This window comes from Triturus cristatus, chromosome 1_2 (genome assembly GCF_964204655.1).
Source record: "Triturus cristatus chromosome 1_2, aTriCri1.1, whole genome shotgun sequence".
NCBI lineage: Eukaryota > Metazoa > Chordata > Amphibia > Caudata > Salamandridae > Triturus > Triturus cristatus.
Window position 1 is genome coordinate 355,837,886 of NC_140580.1, and position 24,733 is coordinate 355,862,618.

The window sequence follows — 24,733 nt, forward strand, 5'->3', positions numbered from 1 at the left end:
CTTTGTAATGTGCCTATTGTTGTCTTATAATAGCCAACATTTTCCTCCGAGTCTGTCCATTACTGGAAGCGATGGGTTGATGCAGGGCATGAGAGAAGTATTTTGGATCCGCTGTACTAACACAGAGTAGGGAAGGAGTAGGGGATAATGCATGCATGCTGGTCGAATTAAAGTGTCTATGTCGACTGCTGGAATAGGACACGATGCTGTTGGGTATGACTGGGGTACATTGGAAGAGTTGCATGTACGTTCTAGTAGGGAAAAAACAAAAGTACTACAAGGCAGATACTAGGAGAGCTGTGTGTTCAGTCACAAGGACGCCTTTGTAAAGTTTCATTTGGATGCGAGTATTAGAATAATAGTGTGTGTTGCACATGGGAGAACTGAGGGGCATTGGCATAGATCCTGTGTGTGATCAGGAATGCTGGAGATACTGCTGGTTGCGACAGGTCATTTCAAAAAGGGGTCTGTCCATGATGCTAGGGTGGAAGGGGGGATTGTAGTTCGAGGTTAATGTGCTGTGGTAGAGTTGTGTGACCCAGTGTTGGATTATGGTGTGTGTGGCAGACAGGGCAGGCCTTTACTAAGAGTGCGCCCCAGGTGAACCCAAATGAGGCCCTTCCAGCTTCACCTCCCCTCTGCTCTCCTGGGTGGACATCTCCCAATCTCTTGCTGTGGACTGGAGCCCTCACCAGTTACTCTCAAACCCAATGGGTGCCCTTTCCTGAATTTCTACTTATTAAATTAGATCAGTTTCTAGTAGTCTGTTGGTGAGCGGGCCCTACACATTTCACAAAACATTCACACCTCCCAAACGTTTGGATCTGCGTTCCGTCCATGCGAAAGGGTGACTTCCACTTGTATAAGCATGTGCAAAGCTATGACCACTGGAATTATGTGGCAGGGTTGGACCAGATTACCCAGTAGGGTTGACTAAACTGTACTGCAAGAAAAGGCAAATTGTGTGCCGTAATGCAGCACATTTTGTGATAGTATTATTTCACTACTTTGCCATTTTGATGCGTTATCACTGCCTGTGCAAAGGTTTCACCTGCTTAGTACTAGCTCCACACCCAAATACAGCAAGAAGCAACTAAGAGGTGAGTGGTCAAGCTTTGCAAATGGCCTTCCATTGCACGGAAACACGTGTCACTGCATTTTTTAAAACATTTGATCTGTTTGAGCTAAATAAAATCTGTAATAACCTGATTATGCAGCAGATGATGAACTATGTGGAAAGTGCGGTAAATCTATACTTATGCAGAAACCACCAGGCCACAGAATTGCATAATTCCAGTGGCTGTTTTAAGACTTAAGAATAGTAGGTGATTTATCGATCCACAGCATGGCCAGCTCATCCCTTCATCTTTCTGGGTGAGATAACATGAGCACCAAACATGGGGATCTCACCCTGTCTCCTCCCCCTCTCTCGCAGTCAAAAAAGAACAATTTAAAATACAGACTCTTTGCTGCAATTTTCTTATCAGCACCTTTGTTAAAAGAATTAAACTTTCTGCTTCAAGAGGACGAAGAGCAGAATCCAAACGCCTGTAAGGCTCAAGGAGTACAAAAATAGGGGTGGGTCGGGCAAGTGATGACTTGGACTAATAAGTGAACTCTTTTGCACATGAATCTAGTGGATGTTGTGTGCAGTGCACACTTTTGTTATGAAAGGATAAATGAAACCAGTGGCAGGGAACATGAGTGAGGCAGCGCGCTCTGGGTCACTATTTATTTGTGTTATTTTGCTCGATGGTGCGAATGGAGAGGTGTGGCGCAGCATCCAGAGCGCTGACTCCGGAGCACGGGGCTCATGTGACTGTGGCCAAAAGCTCACTTAATCACCTCCGACAGGCCCCAAAGCCTTGAAACCTTAAGGGCGATATGCTCATGCTTTACAAATATTATTATTATTACTTCTTCTTCTCAATCTTTATTTCGACAAATAGTCATAAAAGTACATACAATTTTAACAAAATACAATAAAAGTTGAAATGTATATATACGTCAGCATGGAGGAAAACTTATACTAAAATTTTCAGCAGCCGGGAAAAACCAAAGGCTATACAACATGCAAATATTAATAAGCAGTGTGAAATGCCTCCATAGGGACATTAAACTTAAGAACCTGAGTCAGGACATTTAATGATATAGACTAAGTGCCTAAAACTTCAGACAGAGGTTACACAGGATCTTCTTTTCCTCCACATGGATGCAAGAAATGATGATACGCCAAAGACTATTTGAGTGGATAAATCTGTTTTAAGGACCCGATAAGTTGGCATACATTGCGTGAATCCCAAATTCTTACAAACAGGCACAATCCAACACTTCCTAATCTTTTTATAGGCAGGGCAGAAAAATAGTATATGTAGGTCGGTTTCCTGATCTGCGTCGCAGCCAGGGCAATTTTTAGGGGAAATCGGCAACCATTTGCTAGTAAAAGCTCTTATGGGCAGTGTGCCGTATCTCCACTGCACGTAGAGTTTTCTGGCAAAGTGGGGTCTGATCTCACTCAAAGCCTCCTCGAAGTAATAAAAATCTTTACAAATTAAAAAAGTTTGTGTTAAAATGGAAGATTGAGATTTGGAAATAAAAACTGCTAATTTGGACTCATAGTAGGAATTAATAAGATGCTTTCGGGAGACAGTAGAACATGATGTTACCGGGTCTGACCACAGCTGTGAAAAGCCTAGTATTCCTAATTCCTTCTTCACATAGCTAAGCCAAGGATGTTTCCCTGCATTAGGTAAACTCAGAACTTCCATGAGTTCATTCCTGTACACCTGAAGCTCTGGAGTACTCCAGATCCTCCGCCAGAATGTTAAAGGTTTGAGACCGAGAACTTCATCAATGGGTCGCAAGGCCAGATCGAATCTCAATGGAAGAAGGGGAGTACTAGAGGGGAGGGCTAGCAATTGCCTTAGGAACTTAGTTTCTATAGATGAAATCTCCGGTGGGCATTTAGTCCCCCAGAGCTCACCTCCATAAACTACTCGGCCTCTAGCCTGTAATTTATATATTTCGAGAGGTGGGGCAATCGGTTTTACAGTTGATGTATTGAAAAATTTCATAATCCCTCCAGTTGCTTGGACTAATTTCAACTGTGCCTTAATTTGGTGTGGAGCCCAGGTCATTCTTTCATTTAATGTGAGCCCCAAATATTCAAAGGTGTGGACCATTTCTAAGGTAGTTCCCCCTATGCACGGATTTTGGCGCGTCGTGGTTGGTGGGTTAAAGATCATAAATTTAGTTTTAAGGGTATTTATTTCTAAGCCCTGCTCCAAACAGAATAACTCAAAGCCATCCAGCACTCGCTGTAGACCCATCGGGGATTTAGAAAGTAATAGAGTATCGTCTGCGAACATTATCGCTGGAACCCTATTACCAGCAAGTTTGGGGGCGTCGTTGTTAGATGTGAGAAAGCTCCATTGACGTAGAGACAGAAAAGGGTTGGAGCCAGAACACACCCCTGTCTGACTCCCTTGTCAACGGCAAATCTAGATGTTAAAGCCCCATTTTTCCCACACCTAACTTGCGCAAAATTACCCTTGTGTAGGCGAATTATCATGTTCAATAAAGGGACAGGGATACCCAACTGTGATAGTACAGACCACAATTTTGATCTAGGAACCAGGTCAAAGGCCGCACGTAAGTCCACAAATACAGTGTACAAAGAGCCACCCTCCACTTTTACAGTTTTCCAGTATAACATCATGAGGCGGAAGATTTGGTCCAAAGTTGAGACATTCTTCCTAAACCCTGCCTGATAGGGACTCAGGATAGAGAATTCCTCTATCAAGTCCCTGAGGCGTTCTAAAATCAGCCTTGCAAAAAATTTTGGGGGGACATCTATAAGGCTTATAGGCCTATAATTAGCCGGGAGTAAGGGGGAGCCCTTCTTGAAGATTGGAACTATTTCAGCTCCCAACCAAGTGCTGGGTATTGCCATACCCTTCTGAACTACATTAAATAACGCCGTCGGGTAAGGGACCCAAACCAACGGTTCGTTTTTAAAGAGATCGCCAGGGAGTTTGTCTAAACCAGGTGCTTTACCGGCAGGAAGACTGGAAAGTATATCAGAGACTTCCTGTTCCCCAAAATCATCCCCATGTTGGACAATGGTGAAATTGGGCAATTTTTCCCCCTGGGCCTGGCCACTAGTGGGAAGATCGTTACCATAAAGGGAGGAGAAGTGACCTTCCCAAACACTAGCAGCGATGTTGGGAACTATTGCAGATAAGGATTCAGACGAGCCAGTATTGACAATTTGCCAGAACTTGCGGGAATCTTTTTTTTTTAGTGCCTCGGTTAAATTATCCCAATTGTTGCTATCCCACTCTGACTTAGCATGGTCAATTAATTGCTTATATTCCCAGCGTTTGTCTAATTAGCGCCTTATTGTTATTAGACTTTACAGCTGCGAGTAGTTCGGTTTTTAATTTCCTGCAAGCAGTATTATACCAAGTAGGTATAATACGGCTCCTGCTCTCTTTGGGTGCTGTAGGATTTAACACATTAGCCAAAATGGCATTTAACTCCAAATTTAACTCCTCAAATTTTTTGTACATTTCAGAAGTGGGAGCATGCAACGGTAGGGAACCTACGGCTTCCAGTACCGGAATTACCTTCTCGTAAAGTTCAGGCAGTAATCCGGGATGATTAGCTAATTTTTCCCACCTTACCCTGCGCCTATTAGTGGATAGATGGCAACCTGTATCTAAGTCCTTATTTTCATTACCTGGGGCATTATAAATCCCCGGAGATAGAAACTGAAGAATCAGTGGGTTATGGTCGCTATCTTCCCTTGATTCGACCCTAAAATCTAAAACCTTGTCCCACGCACTCGTCTCGACAAATATATAGTCCAACCTAGACTCATTACCGGATTTATTAAAGGTACACTTGGCAGGGACATCTGATTTGAAACGACCATTACATGCCCTAATTGAATGCTTTAAAGTTAGGGCCGTAATCTGGACAACAAGAGGCGTCCATGACCTGGGTGGCAGACCCACAGCTGGGGGTATTACCCAGTAATCATCCTCCTCCTGGATATCACCATCTATCAAACCCGGAAGAGGCTCGAAATGACAGTTAAAATCTCCCCCTATTAGGAGGGTGGAGCCCTGGGGAATGGTATTTAGGAATATTGAAAGCTCATTAATAGTGTTAGACTCCGCTGTAATGTTCGCTGGTCTGGAGTAGACATTGATCAAAGCAAGCCGAAAATCATTTGGCCATACCAGAGTCACACACTGCACATCCGGGGATGCCGTGTCCACAACCATCGCCTGGCAACCGAGATGGGTATGGACCCAGATAGTCAGGCCCCCAGATGGTCTACCTCTCCCCCCCTCACCTGGCTGGGATCGAAAATGAAGCGAAACCACTCCGGTGGTATTCATCCCTTGCCCAGGTTTCTTGAAAGAGACATATGTCATTCTTATCTATAAACAGTCCCCAGTCGGGGCACATTAGTTTATTGGCAATCCCTGCTAGATTCCAAGATAAGATTGTCAACGTTGCAAGGGGAGGTAGAACATCCGGAGTTGGGTCCACAATATCTTCAATGATTGTTTGATTTACGAACGTCGAGCCGTTATCAATAGTCGTGGTCGGATCGCCTAAGGGTGTTTTGGGAGGAGAAGGTCTAATTAATATACTCTTGGCTACATCCAAGCCCTCTGAACCACCCTTACTCACTAATGTGACTCTGGGGTCGATGTATGTAATTTTCATGCTATCCATGGCGCCAACAGACGGCTGGCTCACTGAATTAGGGTTAGTGGTTAGTTAATCTATCTCACTCAGGCATCTGAACCTGTTGTAATCCCGAAGGTACGGAGTGGTACTTGGGGGGTAATAATTATTCCTAGCCCCTCTAGAGCGGCTTCTACGGCCCACCCTCATCCACCCTAATTCCAGAACCTCATCATAATGCCTATCTAGTGGTGGGTAGAAGAAAGCCAATGGAAGAGTCCGAATCAGGAACTCTTCCTCTAAGTGGGGGGAGCTTAAGATAAAAGAGACTGCTCACAATCGCCACCGATACTTTTCTTGGTTAATCCCAGCCATTGAACCCTTCTTACCATCATGATTTCACCAGAGAATTTTGGGGGAAGAGGTCTATGCTTATATAACCAGCTTACTACTTTGTTCTTTAATGAAGCAAATGTTTCTTCTCTTAAATTAGTAAGTTTGGGAACTCTCGCTAAGACGACTACCAATGGCGCTGCTTCCGGAGGGAGATTTAATGTTTGATCATTCCCCAAACTATTGGCCTCCTGGATTTCTTGATCTATGTCCCCAGTAGGCTTGTCCACGTCCTCACGAAAAGAGGAGGGGACAGCATGCTTGTTCGGTGTTGGAACATCCTGTATATGGGGAGGGGGGATTGCCGAGATTGGAACAATTGCTGGAGCAACAGAGTTAGGTAAACACTCAGTTAATGCAGTAACAGCCCTCCCCCTTCCCATTGTTGGCAATGTATGAGGATGTTCAAATCTCGGCTCAATAACCCTTTCGATATTTGCCAGCCTGAGATCTATTTGGTCAAGTCTGGCAAGAAGGGGGTTCAGAAGAGATTTCAAGAGACCTTCGAGGTCTTGCATTTGAGGGTCGACCCTTACCTGGGTGTTATCACTATTGGTCATAGTAAGAGAGTGATCTACCAGGGAGCTCTGGGTGGGCTGGAAAGCCGATAGAGTTGCAGGATCATTTGCTGCAGTAGGAATCACCTTAGAAATTATCCCTCCAGAGGAGTCTGTGTGGGAAACAGCAGGAGCTGCCCTTGTCTTTTTGCCACCCACAGCCTGCGCTCCCCTCTTTCTTTTGGGCACGGCCCCCTCTCTATTACCTCTTGGACGCTTGCGACTAATTTCTGAACCTCTAGTGAGTCGTTGATTAGGTGCGGAAACAAGGTTAGAACTGTTGAAAGAAAAGAGGGGGACAGTATTTTCACCAGGGGGGCAAACAGGGACCTGGGGGATATTTACCTCTAAACGGTCACTGAGCGATGTAGGCTCAGGCAACATAGTGTGTCTATCGGGTGTTCTTGCATTAGCTATGTGACCGAGAGACGATCTTTTAACATTGTCAATGCCTTGCGAGAGCCGCCTTTCCAATGCCTTGCGAGAGCCGCCTTTCCAAAATAGTAATCTCATTTGAAATCAGAGAGTTGGCTCTCAGCAAAAAACAGTCCAGGGTGCCCGAGATTGACACACTGGACGAAAGAGCTTTACTTCTAGTCTCCCTAGTCGACATTTTCTAAATGCGTTGTATAGCTAGACCCCAAGGTCAACAGGCTCAAAACAAGAAGAAGAATACAGTTTTCCAAACATCCAAGAGTAGTGGCCCGGTCCGGTCTAGAACGGTCTGTAACGGGCAAGAAAGGGCCTGCCCTTGGCCCGGGCTTCGCCCGCGCTGCGTCCCGCGCTGCGTGACTATACACACATGGTATTCAATCTGAGCGGGGGAGTGGAGTCACAAAGGAAGAGGCAGCAGCTGAGTGTTGGAGGGCAGCTGGACCTCGCAGTCCTGTGGACAAACTCCCTCGTTGGCAACAAGTAAGGCTCCTGAGTGGCTCCCGCGAAGCGGGGGCCGCGAGGCGTTTTGTAGCGTCCTGGGCAGGGAGGCGGAGTCACAAAGGAAGAGGCAGCAGCTGAGTGTTGGAGGGCTGCTGGACCTCGCAGTCCTGTGGATAAACTCCCTCGTTGGCAACAAGTAAAGCTCCCGAGTGGCTCCCGCGAAGCGGGGGCCGCGAGGTGTTTTGTAGCGTCCTGGGCAGGGAGGCGGAGTCACAAAGGAAGAGGCAGCAGCTGAGTGTTGGAGGGCTGCTGGACCTCGCAGTCCTGTGGACAAACTCCCTCGTTGGCAACAAGTAAGGCTCCCGAGTGGCACCCACGAAGCGGGGGCCGCGAGGCGTTTTGTAGCGTCCTGGGCAGGGAGGCGGAGTCACAAAGGAAGAGGCAGCAGCTGAGTGTTGGGAGGGCTGCTGGACCTCGCAGTCCTGTGGACAAACTCGCTCGTTGGCAACAAGTAAGGCTCCCGAGTGGCACCCGCGAAGCGCGGCCCGCGAGGCGTTTTGCAGCGTCCTGGGCAGGGAGGCGGAGTCACAAAGGAAGAGGCAGCAGCTGAGTGTTGGAGGGCTGCTGGACCTCGCAGTCCTGTGGACAAACTCCCTCGTTGGCAACAAGTAAGGCTCCCGAGTGGCACAATCAGGGCACAAGTCCTATAAAAAGAAGTGGGGGGACTGACAATATGCAAATGACCTCATGACGTCACGTGCTGAACGTGTCCGGGTGTCTGAAAATTACACCGGGACACGTTCAGCTTATTTCTGTGGAGCCCAGATTCTTGGCAGGGGGGACGGTGTCCACCCTGTGAAAAGTGTGGGGGGACGCCGTGTACCTGCGTGTACCCCCGACTCGAGCCCTGATTATAATGTAGTGATCTCTCACTGATCTCCTACTGGTCCACTGCTAGTCACCAACAATTCCCTGTGTGCAGACCAGTGCAGAGGAGGCAGTCCATGCAGCAAGGGGGCAGGGTTCTCTGATGCTTCACCAGGTCGAGGATGAAGGGAGACTTTGCACCGCAGCAGCTCGTCAGTGCCTCGTCAGGGGTAGAAAGCGCTACATAAATGACATTACTGGATTTGCAGGTCTGGTCACTAATGGGCTGCAGAGTGGGGACTCTCAATGGTAGGTGACCTGCAATGACCTTATCTATCACCCCCTCCTTGCTGCTGCAGATGCTGTTACCGGACCTGAACCGCCTATTCAGATGATATTAGAAATGAGCGGCCCTGGGAGGAGGTGCCATTGAGAAGACAGGTTAAGGGAGGAAAACAAGATTTCATGCAGCGCCTCAAGAGAATGGGAGGCAAGGGCAACCTCGAAATAACATTAATGACTCAAAGCATGTTTCTAACAATTAAAGTGCGCCCTTCTGAAATTAGGCAGCCTGGGACCAGCTCACCCATGTCTGAATCTGGTCCTGGTGGCAGATGTGAAATGGGGTGCGAATCTGCCATTTTGAAGGGCTCATCATCCATCTATAATTAGATAAAGTCAAACTATATGCGGTTATTCTGCAGTGGTCCAAGGCCGGCCGCACAATTATAAGCCCTGTGAGTGAATCATAGCCCCTTTTAATTAGCTAAACGGATGGCCAGTCAGTTTGCATGCTGGAGCAAGCATTGGCATAGCCAATAGGTCTCGCCTTTGGGACCTTACAAGGTTGCCCATGCAGCAGATTATCCCCTATTAGCATGCCCACACACTCAACATTTTCGAATAATCGTAAACTTTTTATTCAAAGTCGATATGAAATGAGCCAATATGCGTTGGAGATGAATGTGCGTTTCTAAGCACTAGTAAACAGTAATCATCAGCTTAGCGCCTTGAACTCTGGAAGGAGGGTTGTCTTTGAGGCACTATTGAGAAAGACACTACAGGTGTTCCACGCAGCTCTTTCACTGCCGTGAGACACCAAAGATTGGGAAGGGGCAGCAGTGAAAACATACTAACAGCATGAGGGCGGCCAAGACTTGTAAACTGAGGCGCTACACTCTGCCAGGCACCACCCTTACGGAATCCACGAGCAGCACATTCCTGACACGGGTGAGTTCACTACGGCTCGGCTTGTGAAGCGATGCGTGACTATAGCACGCCTGAGGCCATAGAGTGCGAAGAGAAGCCCGGGAATGAGAAACACGTCGATTGTGCGTTTACACTGGCAGCCGTGCATTTGCACTTCTATGGTGTGGGTGAAATACGTACACATAAAAGCAAACACCGTCTTCCACAGCAGAGCCCAGCCATGGTGCACAGGCGCAACTGCAGGGCCAACGCAATCCTTTACCTTTCCGAAGTCAACAAAGAGGACCAGCGGGTGGAATGGCTGCAGTATATTGTTTTAGCAACATGACGCAGCTCGCGCTGCGCTGACATTAAAGCCAGGTTATTCACCTTGCCAATGCTCTTTTTATTAACCATCCAACCATCGTAAAACTTAACGAACGATGCATATAAAAAAAATGATTGTGGAGGTTAATCTCAACCCCTTTACACACCCCCAGGTTGAAATGCACTTTGCACGGCAGAATTGTGGATCAGATCTGAAAACAAACCCCTCGCTGCACTGAACCTCTCGCCAAAGTCCTCGGTCTCCGCCCTGCAGCTGTACCATGGTGTTGCCTAGGAAGCCCCCTCCCTGCCGAGGTAGCCCCGGGCCCCAGGAGAGGGAGACCAGACGTCTCTGATTCCCCCAGACAGTCCCAGTTTCCGAGGGCTGTCCAGCTGTCCTGACGATTTCCTTAATTTTAAATCCATATCTCGGTTTTTGGGACAGAGGTTGAGTCATCCTGCATAACAGAATTAAAAGGTATATTCTTGTGAATTAATTTATCCGTTTAGGGCCACGCAGAAGGAGGTGGGCAGCATGCATGTTGCAGCAGAGGGGAGACAGTGAGGAGGATGGTAGAGGTCATGTCATAAGCTAATGTTATGCAAGTCTAACTTGTAAATGTGTGGATTAATACGCACGCACACTTACGAGGCTGTGTAAAAATCAGGCCAGAGATAGGAGTAAGGCTGCAAGGCTTTAGTACTACTTTTAACTCTGGCCTGTCCCGGTTTTTGCTTCTTAACATCTCGTCATCTTACCCTAGAACCCCCAACAAACACGCTACACTTGGGGTCTGTGCCGCTACAAAATGCCTCGATGCCCAGGGCAGCACATCGCGTGTCTAGGTGGAACACAACAACACGGTGAACCGGCAGCAGGCCGGACAGGGCCCTAAATCAATACCTCGAACAGCAGGAGCAGGCCGAGGTGACTGTGCCGATCCTAGCATGCACTAAGTGGAAACGAGGCCCTCCACCCTGGAGTCACCTGGGCGGCTGCTGGCAGTGCGACACGCACGGCCTGTTTATGTAGCTCCTAAGGGCAGCTGCTGTCAGTGAGATACGCACTGCATTTTTGTGTAGCGCCTAATAACGCCGGTTCTCATGTATATACGGCTCGAGTTGGCCACGCTGGGACGTGAACTAGCCCCCAGCAGCTGTGGGTAGTGAGTTGAGTCTCTCGAGGGAGACCCGGTAACTTATATGGTCTGGGACTACCGAATTTCCCCCTCCCCCCCCCCCCCTGCGCATACCACATTTCTAATGATGGACATGAAAAGGGAATTTCTTTTGGAGGCGGGGGTCGTAAAAACCCCCGGCCGTATTTATTAAAATATGCCAACAAAATTAAATTTTTTGAAATAAACGATATTTACATAATTATACGCAAAAACATAACACGACATTTTATTACAATTTATATGCACAGATATCAGATGGCTAACCTTAACATATCTCCAATACATAGTTTTCCTATCCGAATCTAACATAATGATCATAATCATACATTAATTACTTTCTGCGTATCCTATTTTGGGCCTACGGCAAAGTCGGTAAATGGTGTCAGATCCTTATCAATTAGCCACGCCCTCCCGTAAGAGTTGCGCATGCGCAGAGGGCCCGCTTACTGAGAGGGTACCCCCCCCCCCGGTTACCCCATACGTTCCCTGACTCCATTCAAATTTGGGGGGTCTTGCACTCTGCGCCATTTAGTGACGTCCATGCCAGTGCGGGGTGGCCAACCAGCCTAAAGAAAGCGTGACTCCCCCCTTTCCCCTCACCCATCCAGCCTACCGGATGTACCGCCCCTGGAGTTATAGGAGAGACCCCTTGTCCCTCCCCCTGGGCGACCCCATCCAAGAATGGCGCCGCCCCCTAAGGACCTTAAATTTACTGCTCACCAGTCATGACCTTACCGCCTGACCAAGGAATAGCAATAAATACGACGATTGATGACCTGTAAACGGGAAAAACGCCTAAGGAACAAAACCACACCGTCAACTTCATTACCCAATGACCATATTGCTACAGGGGATGGAGGGTGGGTAACAAAATTTAGCAGCATCCAGCCCGCAGCCTTCCAGAGGCTGCGGGCTGGATGCCTGAGAGCGCGGGACAAAGAGTCCCGCGCTCCCCGGCTTTTTATTGTTTGTACTGGGGGTAGGCCAGTTCTAACTGGCTGCCCCCTGCCCCCCCCCAACCCGGAAGCGCCTTAACGCTTCCGGGCCAAGGGTTCGCCGCCACCAGCCAATCCCCGCCGCGGCGCGCCCACCACGTCATACTGACGTGGTGGAACGCGCCGGGCCGGGCGAGCAAGGGGGTTGGTGCCCCGCCATATCTGCGGCGGGGCCTTTCTCGTGTTTGCTGCGGAGGTTACCAAGAGCCGAGGGCAACAACTTTCTCAAAACAGCGCCTTGACGCGCATCAGGATTAGCGCCGTGCTGCATGAATGCTGGATACACTTAGTGGTTATTCAGCAGGGCAGCTCGACATAAGCACTGGGGGTACATCTTTGCACTGGGAAGCAGGGGGGGGGGCAGCAATATCTTTGCACGTATGTACCTAGATGCAGCTTTTAAATGCCCCCTTGCTTGCACTGTGGGTTAATATGGCACTTTCAGGATGATGATTGTATGCGCAATCGCAATAGAAATGGATTAGGTAGATGTCGGAAGGAGAAAGAAGCATATACACATCTGATTCTGGTAGTTTGAATCGTTATTCAAGTATAAAGAATTTTTCAATTTTTCAAACAATACAGTAGTGCATAGTGTCCACAGTGAACATGGAACCTAAAACAATTACATATTGGTGATATGTACATGTGGTTTCCAGTATTTCATAAAGTCGACCATTTCAAACAATATACAATTAATCAGCTTTCTTTAAAATAACAAGTGCTGGTAAATGGTTTGCTTTAATTTTTGTCGACGGCATTTCAACCCTGTGTGCAGTAAAGGGTCTCTTCAGGACCTAAAATTGTAGGGACATCTAAAATTGAGACAAAGGAGGCTGTTAGTAAAAGGCATTGATTGCGGCGATGTTGCTTGAAACACGCTGCGCAGTGCAAGGTTAGCCTGTACCGGAGGAGATAGTTGTGCAGCAATGTGGGGAACCAGTGCCACACGGAAGTGAAATGGAAAAGGAATTACTCACATGGGACCCAGCCCAGCTTTGTACATGTGAAGAGGGAAGAATAAAGGAAAAGGTCAGGGTGGAATCCAGTAATCTGCTATTAGGAATCAATACTATATCATAATGAATTAGGTAAATGCGCCAACTTACCCCAATGTGAGGGCGGGGAAGCTGACATCTATGGATGGCACCTGAATTTCGAATCAAGAAGTGGAAGCTTGGGTATTGCGAGGAAACACTGTAATCCGCGAGTGCCTTCTGTACTCTGTGAAAGAGTAATATTTATTAGTTTACATAGTGGTAGCCACGTGTGTTAACATTAGTGATATGGGAGGGGGGGAACCTTACCCGTAGTGTGTGTGATGCTCAAGGAAAAACATTTGCTGCGACCTTTGATCGATCCATAAATAATTTCTTTCTTCACTGCTCTTAATTCTGTAAATAAGTGGGGACATGGGAGGAATGAACAGAGGGCCTATATTCATGGCCTGTGCACTCTTGAAGAGGACGGGTTCTTACCTGATTTCTGGCGTGCTCGGGTATAAGGAGCGCGTGTAGCGGCTACGCGCTGGTGTAGATCAGCGTTTGTCTGTCTACATGGGTCAAGTGGCAGGGGAGCGGCGATCGCGTCACCATTAAGTGTGTCACAATCCCACTAAAACCGGTTTCAGAGGCAGGCATCACTAGCGATCACTAGCGATAGCCGCTTAGTGATGCAATCCGGTTGTCTGTCATCATAAACAGAAATGGTGGAAAGACCGACAGTTAAAAGTGAAAAATAGAATAGTTTAAGTCAAAGGACAGAATATTAGAAGGCTGACACTTGCGCATCGTGAATAAGGCATAGGGTGAGCAAGGATTAGCCATTGTGGCATGAACAATACTATTCTTAAACATCTTCAGCGTAGCTATAGATATAATTGGGCACACAAATGAGTGTAAAAGAGGCCTGGGTAGGCTGACACTCGCGCTTTGCGTATAAGACAAAGGATGAGCAAGGATTGGCAATTAAAGCATGAACATTGCTATTCTTGTACAAGGGCAGCCTTACTAAGTAAATTCCATGAGTACAATAAGGCATCAGTAATAATGCTATTAGGTTGTGAATACTAGTCTGTACCCGTCCATGTGTGGAAATGCAGGTCTGTCTGATAGAGAAAACATAAGCGCTTGCATATACAGTTAGATATGATAAGTACAAATATCGATCTTTAAGATCAGTAGATCAACACAGAACCCTTCAACTGGCAGTTCTAAAACAATCAAGGGATATTGTATGTATAATGGCACATAATAGTCTGTAAACAACCCTGACATATAGGATATGCACATGAAATGCTTGTAGTTGTATACATCGCTTAACAGAGTGTAAACCGGGCCAGGTCATACGGCTATATCACGTTTACCAAGTAGTACATGTATTCAGGGCCGAGTTTATTAGTGGTCCATTTTAGGTAGTACTGTTACTTATATCAATGTGCAGCCAGTGCTAATCATCCTGTACCTTCATGTACCAAGAATACTTAGTTTGTCAATGATGTCACAAAACCCCGCCACTCTTCAGCAGAGTTAAATCCCTGGGTTATGGAGTTGGTCCTTTCTATCTACCGACATTCCAGTCGTTGGAGAATTTGTGAGAGATCACCTCCTCTTTCCGGGATAGTCACAAGGTCAATTATTTGCCATCTAATGTCATCTGGTGTATGATTTTTTTAGGCAAAATTAGTAACTAGTAGGGCATTGGATACATCTAATGTGGCTACGATGTTATCCTATTCGTGCCTTGGCACAATTAGAAAATAATTCTAATGTGTATTACACACGGCATGCGACAATTTCTGTGGACAAGTTTATTAGATAATCTTTGATATTTTTGCCTCTCTTGTATGCATTGCATTGCAGGTGGGATCAATACTTTTTATGAGGTTCCAATTTTTTGTGATCAAATTGAGGACCTGATTGGACGTGGAAAACTAACACGCTAGAATCAGCCTGGGGCTTACCAGAGCTGAAAGAACACTTTAAATGCAGCAACTGTTTCTCTTGTGACTTCACATTTGACACAAGTACGTTTGTACAGGCCAATAAGCAACACACATTAGAATTATTTTCGAATTGTAACACACGCAACGTGGTCTATTGCCTATGGTGTCTGTGCAATCTAGCATATATTGGACAAACACAACAACCTGTCAACTATCCCGGAAAGGGGAGGTTTAGCACTGGCTTCGCATTGATATAAGTAACAGTACTACATAAAATGGACCACTAATAAACTCGGCCCTGAATACATGTACTACTTGGTAAACGTGATTTATCCGTATGACCTGGCCCGGTTTACACTCTTAAGCGATGTATACACCTACAAGCATTTCATGTGCATATCCTATATGTCAGGGTTGTTTACAGACTATTATGTGCCATTATACATACAATATCCCTTGATTGTTTTAGAACTGCCAGTTGAAGGGTTCTGTGTTGATCTACTGATCTTAAAGATCGATATTTGTACTTATCATATCTAACTGTATATGCAAGCGCTTATGTTTTCTTTATCAGACAGACCTGCATTTCCACACATGGACGGGTACAGACTAGTATTCACAACCTAATAGCATTATTACTGATGCCTTATTGTACTCATGGAATTTACTTAGTAAGGCTGCCCTTGTACAAGAATAGCAATGTTCATGCTGTAATTGCCAATCCTTGCTCATCCTTTGTCTTATACGCAAAGCGCGAGTGTCAGCCTACCCAGGCCTCTTTTACACTCATTCGTGTGCCCAATTATATCTATAGCTAAGCTGAAGATGTTTAAGAATAGTATTGTTCATGCCACAATGGCTAATCCTTGCTCACCCTATGCCTTATACACGATGCGCAAGTGTCAGCCTTCTAATATTATGTCCTTTGACTTACACTATTCTATTTTTCTATCTTTCACTTTTAACTGTCGGTCTTTTCACCATTTTTATTTATGATGACAGACAACCGGATTGCATCACTAAGCGGCTATCGCTAGTGATCGCTAGTGATGCCTGCCTCTGAAACCGGTTTTAGTGGGATTGTGACACACTTAATGGTGACGCGATCGCCGCTCCCCTGCCACTTGACCCATGTAGACAGACAAACGCTGATCTACACCAGCGCGTAGCCGCTACACGCGCTCCCTGTACCCGAGCACGTCAGAAATCAGGTAAGAGCCCGTCCTCTTCTCCGAGAGCGCACAGGCCATGCATATAGGCCCTCTGTTCATTCCTCCCATGTCCCCACTTATTTACAGAATTAAGAGCAGTGAAGAAAGAAATTATTTATGGATCGATCAAATTTTGCAGCGAATGCTTTTCCTTGAGCATCACACTCATTACGGGTAAGGTTCCCCCCTCCCATATCACTAATGTTAACACACGTGGCTACCACTATGTAAACTAATAAATATTACTCTTTCACAGAGTACAGAAGGCACTCGCGGATTACAGTGTTTCCTCGCAATACCCAAGCTTTCACTTCTTGATTCGAAACTCAAGTGCCATCCATAGATGTCAGCTTCCCCGCCCTCACATTGGGGTAAGTCGGCGCACTTACCTAATTCATTACGAGGCCGTATTGATTCCTAATAGCAGATTACCATATTTCACGCTGACCTTTTCCTTTATTCTTCCCTCTTCACATGTACAGAGCCCTGGTGGGTCTCATGTGAGTAATTCCTTTTCACTTCCGTGTGGCACTGGTTCACCACATTGCTGCACAACTATCTCCTCAGGTACAGGCTAACCTTGCACTGCGCTGTGTTTCAAGCAACAACGCCATGATCATGGCCTTTTACTGACAGCCTCCTTTGTCTCAATTTTAGATGTCCCTACATTTTTAGGTCCTGAAGAGACCCTTTACTGCACACAGGGCTGAAACGCGGTCGACAAAAATTATAACGAATCATTTACCAGCACTTATTATTTTTTTATAAGAACGCTGCTTCATTGTATATTGCTTGAAATGGTCAACTTTATGAAATACTGGAAACCACATGTACATATCACAAATATGTCACCAATGTTTTAGGTTCCATGTTCACTGGGGACACTATGCACTACTGTTTTGTTGTTTGAAAAATCGTAAATACAAAAATAACGATTGAAACTACCAGAATCAGATGTGTATATGCTTCTTTCTCCTTCCAACATCAACCTAACCCATTTCTATTGCGATGGCGCATACAATCATTATCATGAAAGTACCATATTAACCCACAGGGACCTCTGTTTCTGTTTTCACTTAGATTACCTTGGTTCCTTGTGAGTAGGGTCTCCCTTGTTTCTTTTTCTACCCTTGCTTGCACATCAGGTATACATCAAAGTGAAAGGTGGAGTTGGCCAAGATCGCTGTTTATTACAGGACGGATAAAGGGGCCGGAATTGCCACCTCCAGATCCAGAGTCCCTGGCACCTAGAAGGTCCTTCCACTCCCTCCGTAGGCACTGGCCTGATGCAGACGTGCTCCGCCGGGCTGAAGTCCTAGAGCCGGCCACGGGAGAGTAGCCTTGAAGCACCCCCGGCCTGGGTGCAACCATGCAGAGATCCTCGCCTGTACGACTGGATGGGGACGTGTAGGAGGAGCATATGAGCCTTAGAAGGAAAGGGTAATCTGCTAGCTCGCGAGTGGTGCGCGCACACTGTTAGCAATGTAATGCCACCCTGCGCACTGCTGCTCGCTCCCGCAAGCAAAACGCTGTGGGAGTGAACCTTTGCTAAAGAGGTGGGACATGCACCCACCTTTAGCCATTTGCAGCCTACGAAAAATAAATGACACAGGCAACAACCAACCCTCGTGCGTGGGGGGAGTCAGACCCACACGGAGAAGTTTGGAAAGTTTGTAGTGCTCACAAGAAGCCTCCCATAGAGCAACGCATGCACGCTGCGCTAGGCTCCACCTAAAAATACCAAATTGAGATAGGCTTACCTTTCGGACGGAGAGAGTAAGGCACTGTATTTAGTAGATGTATGGATGTATAAACCGGTGTGTGAGTAGGTCTGTGGGTGAGTGAGATGCTGAGTGAGTTGGGGTATTGGTGAGTGCGTGGATGTGTCAGTGGCTGTATGGGGGTGTGAGTGGCTCTATGGCGGGGTAAGTGGGTGTGTAGTGACTGTATGGGTGAGTGAGCCGGTGTTTGAATGGCTGTATGAGTGAGTGCCTCTGCGTGTACGTGGAGGTATGGGTGAGTGAGGGGCTGTTTGGTTGAATGACTGTATTGGAGAGTAAGTGTCTGTGTGAATGGCTGTATGGGTGAGTGAGATGTGTGACTGCTTGTATGGCTGTGTGAATGGGTATGTAAGTGGTGAGTGTGTGTGAGTGGCTGTGTTGAGAGGCTGTGTGGGTGTGTGAGTGATTGTAGGTAAATAAGCGGGTGTGTGCATAGCTGTATGGGTGAGTGTGTGGCTATGTTGAGTGGCTGTATGGGTGAGTGGCTGTATGGGTGAGTGGCTGTATGGGTGAGTGACTGGTTGTATAAGTGGTTGTTTGGGTGAGTGGTTGTACGAGTGAGTGGGTGTGTGACTACTAGTATGGGTCTGTGAATGGGTGTGTGTGGGGGTGAGTGGGCATACAAGGGGTCATATGGGGGTGTGAGTGGTTCTGTGGATGATGTCATCAGTGATGTCACTGGCCATGTCATAAGTGATGTAATACGTGAGGTCATAAGCAGCACATTGGTGGGGTGTAAGTTAACTTGGGTAACTACAACTGCTTCAATTTCACTGGTTTTGTATGAGTGAAATCTGAGCCTAACTAGAACGTCCCTGTAACCTTTGTATTTTAAGTGAATTTCCAAGGTTTTTCAAATTCTATTTCCTAACTATATTGTCCTTGCAACCTTTGTTTGTTCTTTAAGTGAATTTCTGAGTTTTTTAAACTAGTAATCGAGTTTGCCGAGTGGTGGAGAGAGGTGGGGGGAGGCTTCTGGCCAGATCTCAGGAATCCTGCTGTGTCGGACCTACTGGAGTTAACAGGATGGTTTCCGGGCCGCCAAGAACTTCCAGCATTCAAGATGACTTCATCCTCCAACTAGTAGTGCGCCAGGAGGCACGTTTGCAGGGTGGTGGCAAAAAGGAATATCAAAAAAGCACGTCAAAAAGAGAGAGGTAGCTCTTCTCCGGATCAGAGCTAACTGACGCAGAAAGAAAAGAACTGATGCCCGGAGTCTGGGTGGTACCTATATAGGTGACCGCGAAGTCAAAACCGACACCAACGACATCACACGGAGCCAGACCGAGCACGCAGGGGTACTGCTCACGCAAAAAAGTTTGTGGATCTGGGAAACTCAAAGGTAAGGAATCTGCAGCTATAAGTCCTTATCAGATATATATAAGTAGTAGGTTATATTGTTGTTCCCTACCTATTATCACTTTATGCAGTGGTAATAGGTATAGAAATGTATTTAGAATGATCCATGTTTTTTTTTTTTTACAGATGTTTAAGGAGAACAGCGCATTTTAAAAAAAACGTTTTAAGTAGCGATGTCATTTGAATGCATTACTGGGGTGCTCCGTAGACTCTTTTCAGAAGATTTAAATAGGTTACAAAATAGAAAATACACTGTAGTACACTATATTTGTAAAGTATAATGTAGTGCAATGTGTTTTAAACTTTTTAATATATTTATTAAAAATAATTTCAAGTATTTCTGGTACTTCAGATGAAATACTGTGGTATATAAGCATATAGATATTTTTCCCTTCCTATTACCACTTTAATTGAGTGATAATAGGGAGGGAAAAATATCAACCATAGCACTTACCTATTTCTAAGGCTGTAACACAAGAACACAGTCAACCTAAAAACAACATTGCTAGTTTTAACTTTAGTAAAGGCAGCCACTGATCGTTATGTAACACAGTACTTCTGCAAAATTCCATGAAAATAGTGTGACGACAGATATCTCAAAGTACCGTATAACATAAAAAACACTAAACATGCTTATCTGCAACACTAAAAAGGATAATTTGCAAACCCTAATCTACAATCCTGCCAGGTTTCATGGAAATATGTTGGTTTGTTTTTATGTTACGAGTGATTACAAAGTCTATGGAACAATGCATCCTTTTATCTTTTCCCCCCTTTGATCAAACGCCGCAAAACCTTCCATCCTCTGCCAATGCAGACAAGCATTGGCATAGCCAATAGGTCTCGCCTTTGGGACCTTGTAAGTGTTTAGCCATGCAACATTCGTATAACTAAATACTTATAAGGTCCCAAAAGCGAGACCTATTGGCTATGCCAAGCGGCCGCGAAAGTGAAAGTAATCGCGGTAAAGCGCGGCGCGCGCCCGCGCACATGCACTGTAGCTCTAGGCTGGCCTGGTAGCACTTTCTGGAGCCCTCTCAATAAGTCTCGCCAGACCAGCGCATGCGCTGGGTCAGGCGAGACCTAAAAAAGCAACAGGTCTGGAAAGTTATGTGGAGATTCATCAAACATGCACCAAGTTAGTAATAGTGTAAAATCAGAGAAACTCCTAACTCTGGTAGCCCTCACTATAACTACAGAGTAGTTACTGCCACTCTGTAATTACACGGGGAGGGTTGCTACTGTTTGGTTATATTTAGGACGGGGTTTCCATTGGAAATAGATTTTTCGGTTCGGTAATAATTTTGGTGTCGCTTGAAGAATCTTCACAAAACATTTCAAAATTGAAAGGTTTATCCACCTCAGCTCCTTTTGGGAAAGTTTTGAGGTGATCCATCAATAGGGGACCCAGAAAAAAGGGGAGGGGTCTCAAAACGTGTTTCTCCTTTCAATTTTACTAAGGAATATTAAACAGGGATTACAGCAAAAACTGTTGGATGGAATGACACAAAATTTGGCAGAAAGCTAGATCTTTAACCCAGAAAGGGTGCGAATTGTGATTTGGTGTAAATTCATTTGGTAGTTTTTGATAGATTACAGTTCTAAATGCAAGTATATATAGAGATGAGGTAGTACAGTGGCTTCGGAAGATAAAAAGATAAGATCTAATTGGCTGCCTTACATTAGGTATTTAGTACCCATTTTTGAACTCGAGGACTCTGTTTCAGGGTCCTGAGAAACAAAAGTAGAACAAACCATACAAGAGCATATGGCAGCGATATCCTAACCCCCTGGGCTCAGTGGCGCAGTCAAAAAATAAACAAGCATTGGCATAGCCAATAGGTCTCGCCTTTGGGACCTTATAAGTGTTTAGCCATGCAACAATTGCATAACTAAATACTTATAAGGTCCCAAAAGCGAGACCTATTGGCTATGCCAAGCGGCCGTGGGACCGCGAAAGTGATCGCGATCAAGCGGCAGTGCGGCTCAGAAAGTGAAAGTAATCGCGGCGCGCGCGCCCACGCACATGCACTGTAGCTCTAGGCTGGCCTGGTAGCACTTTTTGGAGCCCTCTCAATAAGTCTCGCCAGACCAGCGCATGCGCTGGGTCAGGCGAGACCTAAAAAGGCAGGTTCCCGTCCTTTGGAATTAAAAGCCTCCCGGAGTGAGCCACTGCCAGGGAGGGTAGGCGCTTGTTTTAAAAAAATATATATTGGGGAGGTATGTGTGCTTGGGACCCCCTCTCCGAACCAGTTATGGCAGCGGAGGGTCCATCCCAGAGGCCAAAAAACATTTAATTTTAACGGAGGGGGGAGGCTGTGTGTGTGGCTGTCCTCTCTGAGCCATTTATTGGCTCCCTGGAACCACAAAGTCCAGCTCCTGTATTTACTTTCTTTCCCTGCCCTTGAGCGCGGGCAGGAAAGAGTGGTTGCTCCCACTGAGGGAGCAGAAGTTGAAACTGCTCCTGAAGGATGGGAGCAATTCTGTTGCCAACAGGCCCCCACGATGAATACTGGCTGGGAAGTTGGCAGAAGGCATGTAGGGGCTCATTCTTCGGCTCTTAAGTATACATAAACTGTGGGTGTCCTGGGTGGGACTGGGACACCCAAAAAAACAAAGAAAAAAAATAGAATAATAGATGAGCAGCAGAAGCCTCTAATTTGTTATTCACTGCATTTAAGGGTCATTTACATATTTTTCACAGCTTTGTGGTGCGAATTCTGTTCAGGGGCACCACCAACATGTTACAAAACTAGGGGGGTGCTGCACTAAATTAACAATAACTCCGCTGCCATGTACAGTTTTGAAATCATTTCAGATTTTGCTGTTATGTTATCAATGACGTCATGAAACATGAAACATGTAATTTGTGAGGAGATTAGCAGTGCTTGGTGAGGGCGTGAGTTATAGCTACTTTAGGGCACACGTTATAGTTACTTGAATTTTAGTGGTTTTGTCTGTTTAAAATGGTATGTTTTAACTTTTGGGTTTTTGTCCAGTGAATTTCTAAGGTTTTTTTAAGATAAAGGAAAATATTATTACAATTCCTCGCTATAAAGTTTCTTTAACCTTTGTTTTTTATGTGAATTTCTATATTTTTTAATTTAAAGTTAAGATGGTCATCGTCATGGTGCTGTGGCCAGACCCTTCATCCAACCTGCAGCAAATGTGCCCCCTCCCCCCACTGCGAACGAGTCACTATGTCATGTCATGTAACAATGTAAAGCGTGTCAATTTAAGTAAGGCAGAGCTAATGGCGTTGTTAATGGGTGAGAACATCAAAATATTGTTTTTTTTGAGGGGTCAGCGCATCAACATATGTAAAGAAGACCTATTGGCTTTGTCAACACGTCACCAATAACTATAATTGTAATTGCATTTATATAGCACGTGCTACCCCTGATAAGGCATCAAAGCGCTGTTCGGCGATTTGCACAGTTCTCCAGAACCCAAAAAGTATTAGTGGTGAATTAGTATAGGGAAATATAAAATTAATTTGAGCGGTGGACATGTGAGTGAGTCTGTTAGTTGGATTGAAAAGGATAGTGGCGTAATAGAAGAGGGAAGGGCCTAGAAAGTGTTTATTTGGAGATCATAGCAGTAGGGGGAGGTTTGGGATGAGTAAAGGAACGATGGAGGAGGGAAGAGTCTCGAGAAACGGATTAGGGAGAGAGATGAGGTATCAGATGAGTCTAGGAGGGATACATGAGGCTTGTTTGGGAGTTCTGAATAGCAAAAGACGTTTGAGATGATGCAATTAGGGGTAGAGGAGAGGTGGGAAGAGTCTTTAAAGGGTTATATATCAAATGTATATTTTAAAATTTCACACATGTTTAATAATAGTGATTGTGATGTTATTTTCAATACAGCATTAAAAAAAAGGTAATTCTTTAACATTTTTCTGGCCATGAAGTGCAGCCATAGAATTAACTAGAAGGGGTCCCTGCACTGCAGCTGAAGAGCATAGCTCCAGCTCAGAGTGCTTTACAAAATATGGTATGGTTTCAATGACTGAGTTTTATTTTTTTTTATGTTGCGCGGGGGGGGGGGGCTGCTGCGCTCTCTGCAGCCCCACACAGATTGTTAAAAAATGCTTTGCTCTGGGGCACCACCAGCATAACAAAATATTTAATGCGGGGCGTTATGGGGCACTCCTCGACTGGAGCAGCGAATGTGTGATGAGCGGCTACTCCTCGTTCCAGGCTGCACATTTGGGTCTTTTGAATAGTCCTTCTCAAAACGAGTCACATTCTAGAATAAACTCCAGCTCAACCTTAGTCTGCGTCCTAAACCTCTTACCTTCAAATGTGTAGCCCTTCCTTCTGAATATTTTGAAAGCCTCTCGTTCTGACCCAGGGATTATTGACTCATGAACAGTTTATGAGCATTGTCATCATGTCTGCATGGTCATGGTGATATCCCTTAAGTACATGCACAGCAAGTGGTTAATTAAGAGTTCAGTAAATTATGAAATACAAATAAAATACAAACTGACTTGATTTTCAGCGACACACCCTGAGGAACTCCCACACTGACGGTGGCGCCTAAAACACTGTGCCTGGAAATCTTCCTCTCTGCGCCGTATTCCAACACGGTCCCAAAGAATCCTGCCCTGAAAAACAAAGTTAAAGTTGGCAGCTTGGTTCTGAAATACAGAATGCATATTAATTGTTGCCAAAGCATCTGACTGAGTAACTCTTACAAGGACCACAGTTACAGGTGCACCACTTTTCGTTAAAGAGCAAAAATGATGTAAACAAGCCAGTAATACTTTAAGAGGAAATACCAACCAAACTATTATGTAGGAACAACTTGGAATGAATCTGGTTGTTTTGCTCGGCGATGTCTATCCATAGACATTTACAGGTGCATCTGGTAAATGGATAAGCATCCGTTTCAGTCTATAAGATAAAACTACAGCCTTCTAAAAACATTTAAAGGGATCAAATGTTGCGTTCTTTCCTCTAATCCCTTACACAAGGTATTTGGTCTTGTATTTGGATTGAGCAGGGAATTTTCGATTGGGTCAAGTGCATTCCTGGCGTTCTGCCATTTTAGTGCCGCTATACAAGAAAGATGGCCATGGTTGTTCTTCTAAAGGGCAATTTCCCTTTTGGATGGGGCTGGCTAGATCTTCAGGAAAGTCTTGTTAAATCTGCTCCAGAGCTGGTTGAATAGTGCGAATATCCTGTATGAGAAGCAACCTGGCTTCAAGCCATGGATAGGAACTATAGACCAAGCTATTCCCCTATACAGGCTCTGCTATGAATATACGGTAGTAAAGAAGGCACCATTAAATGTAAACTTCATTGACCTGAATTCAGCATTTGATCTAGCTAATCTCACAAACT

General features: G+C 45.5%; 1 protein-coding gene across 1 annotated transcript in view; it reads right to left on the reverse strand.

Annotated features, from left to right (window-relative positions):
• DNAJC11 (DnaJ heat shock protein family (Hsp40) member C11) overlaps positions 1-24,733 on the reverse strand; it is a 595,493-nt gene that overhangs the window by 94,846 nt on the left and 475,914 nt on the right. The window contains exon 10 of the mRNA XM_085604469.1: positions 23,878-23,994. Within this exon, the coding sequence (XP_085460595.1) occupies positions 23,878-23,994 (117 nt within the window). The remainder of the gene's footprint in view (positions 1-23,877; positions 23,995-24,733) is intronic.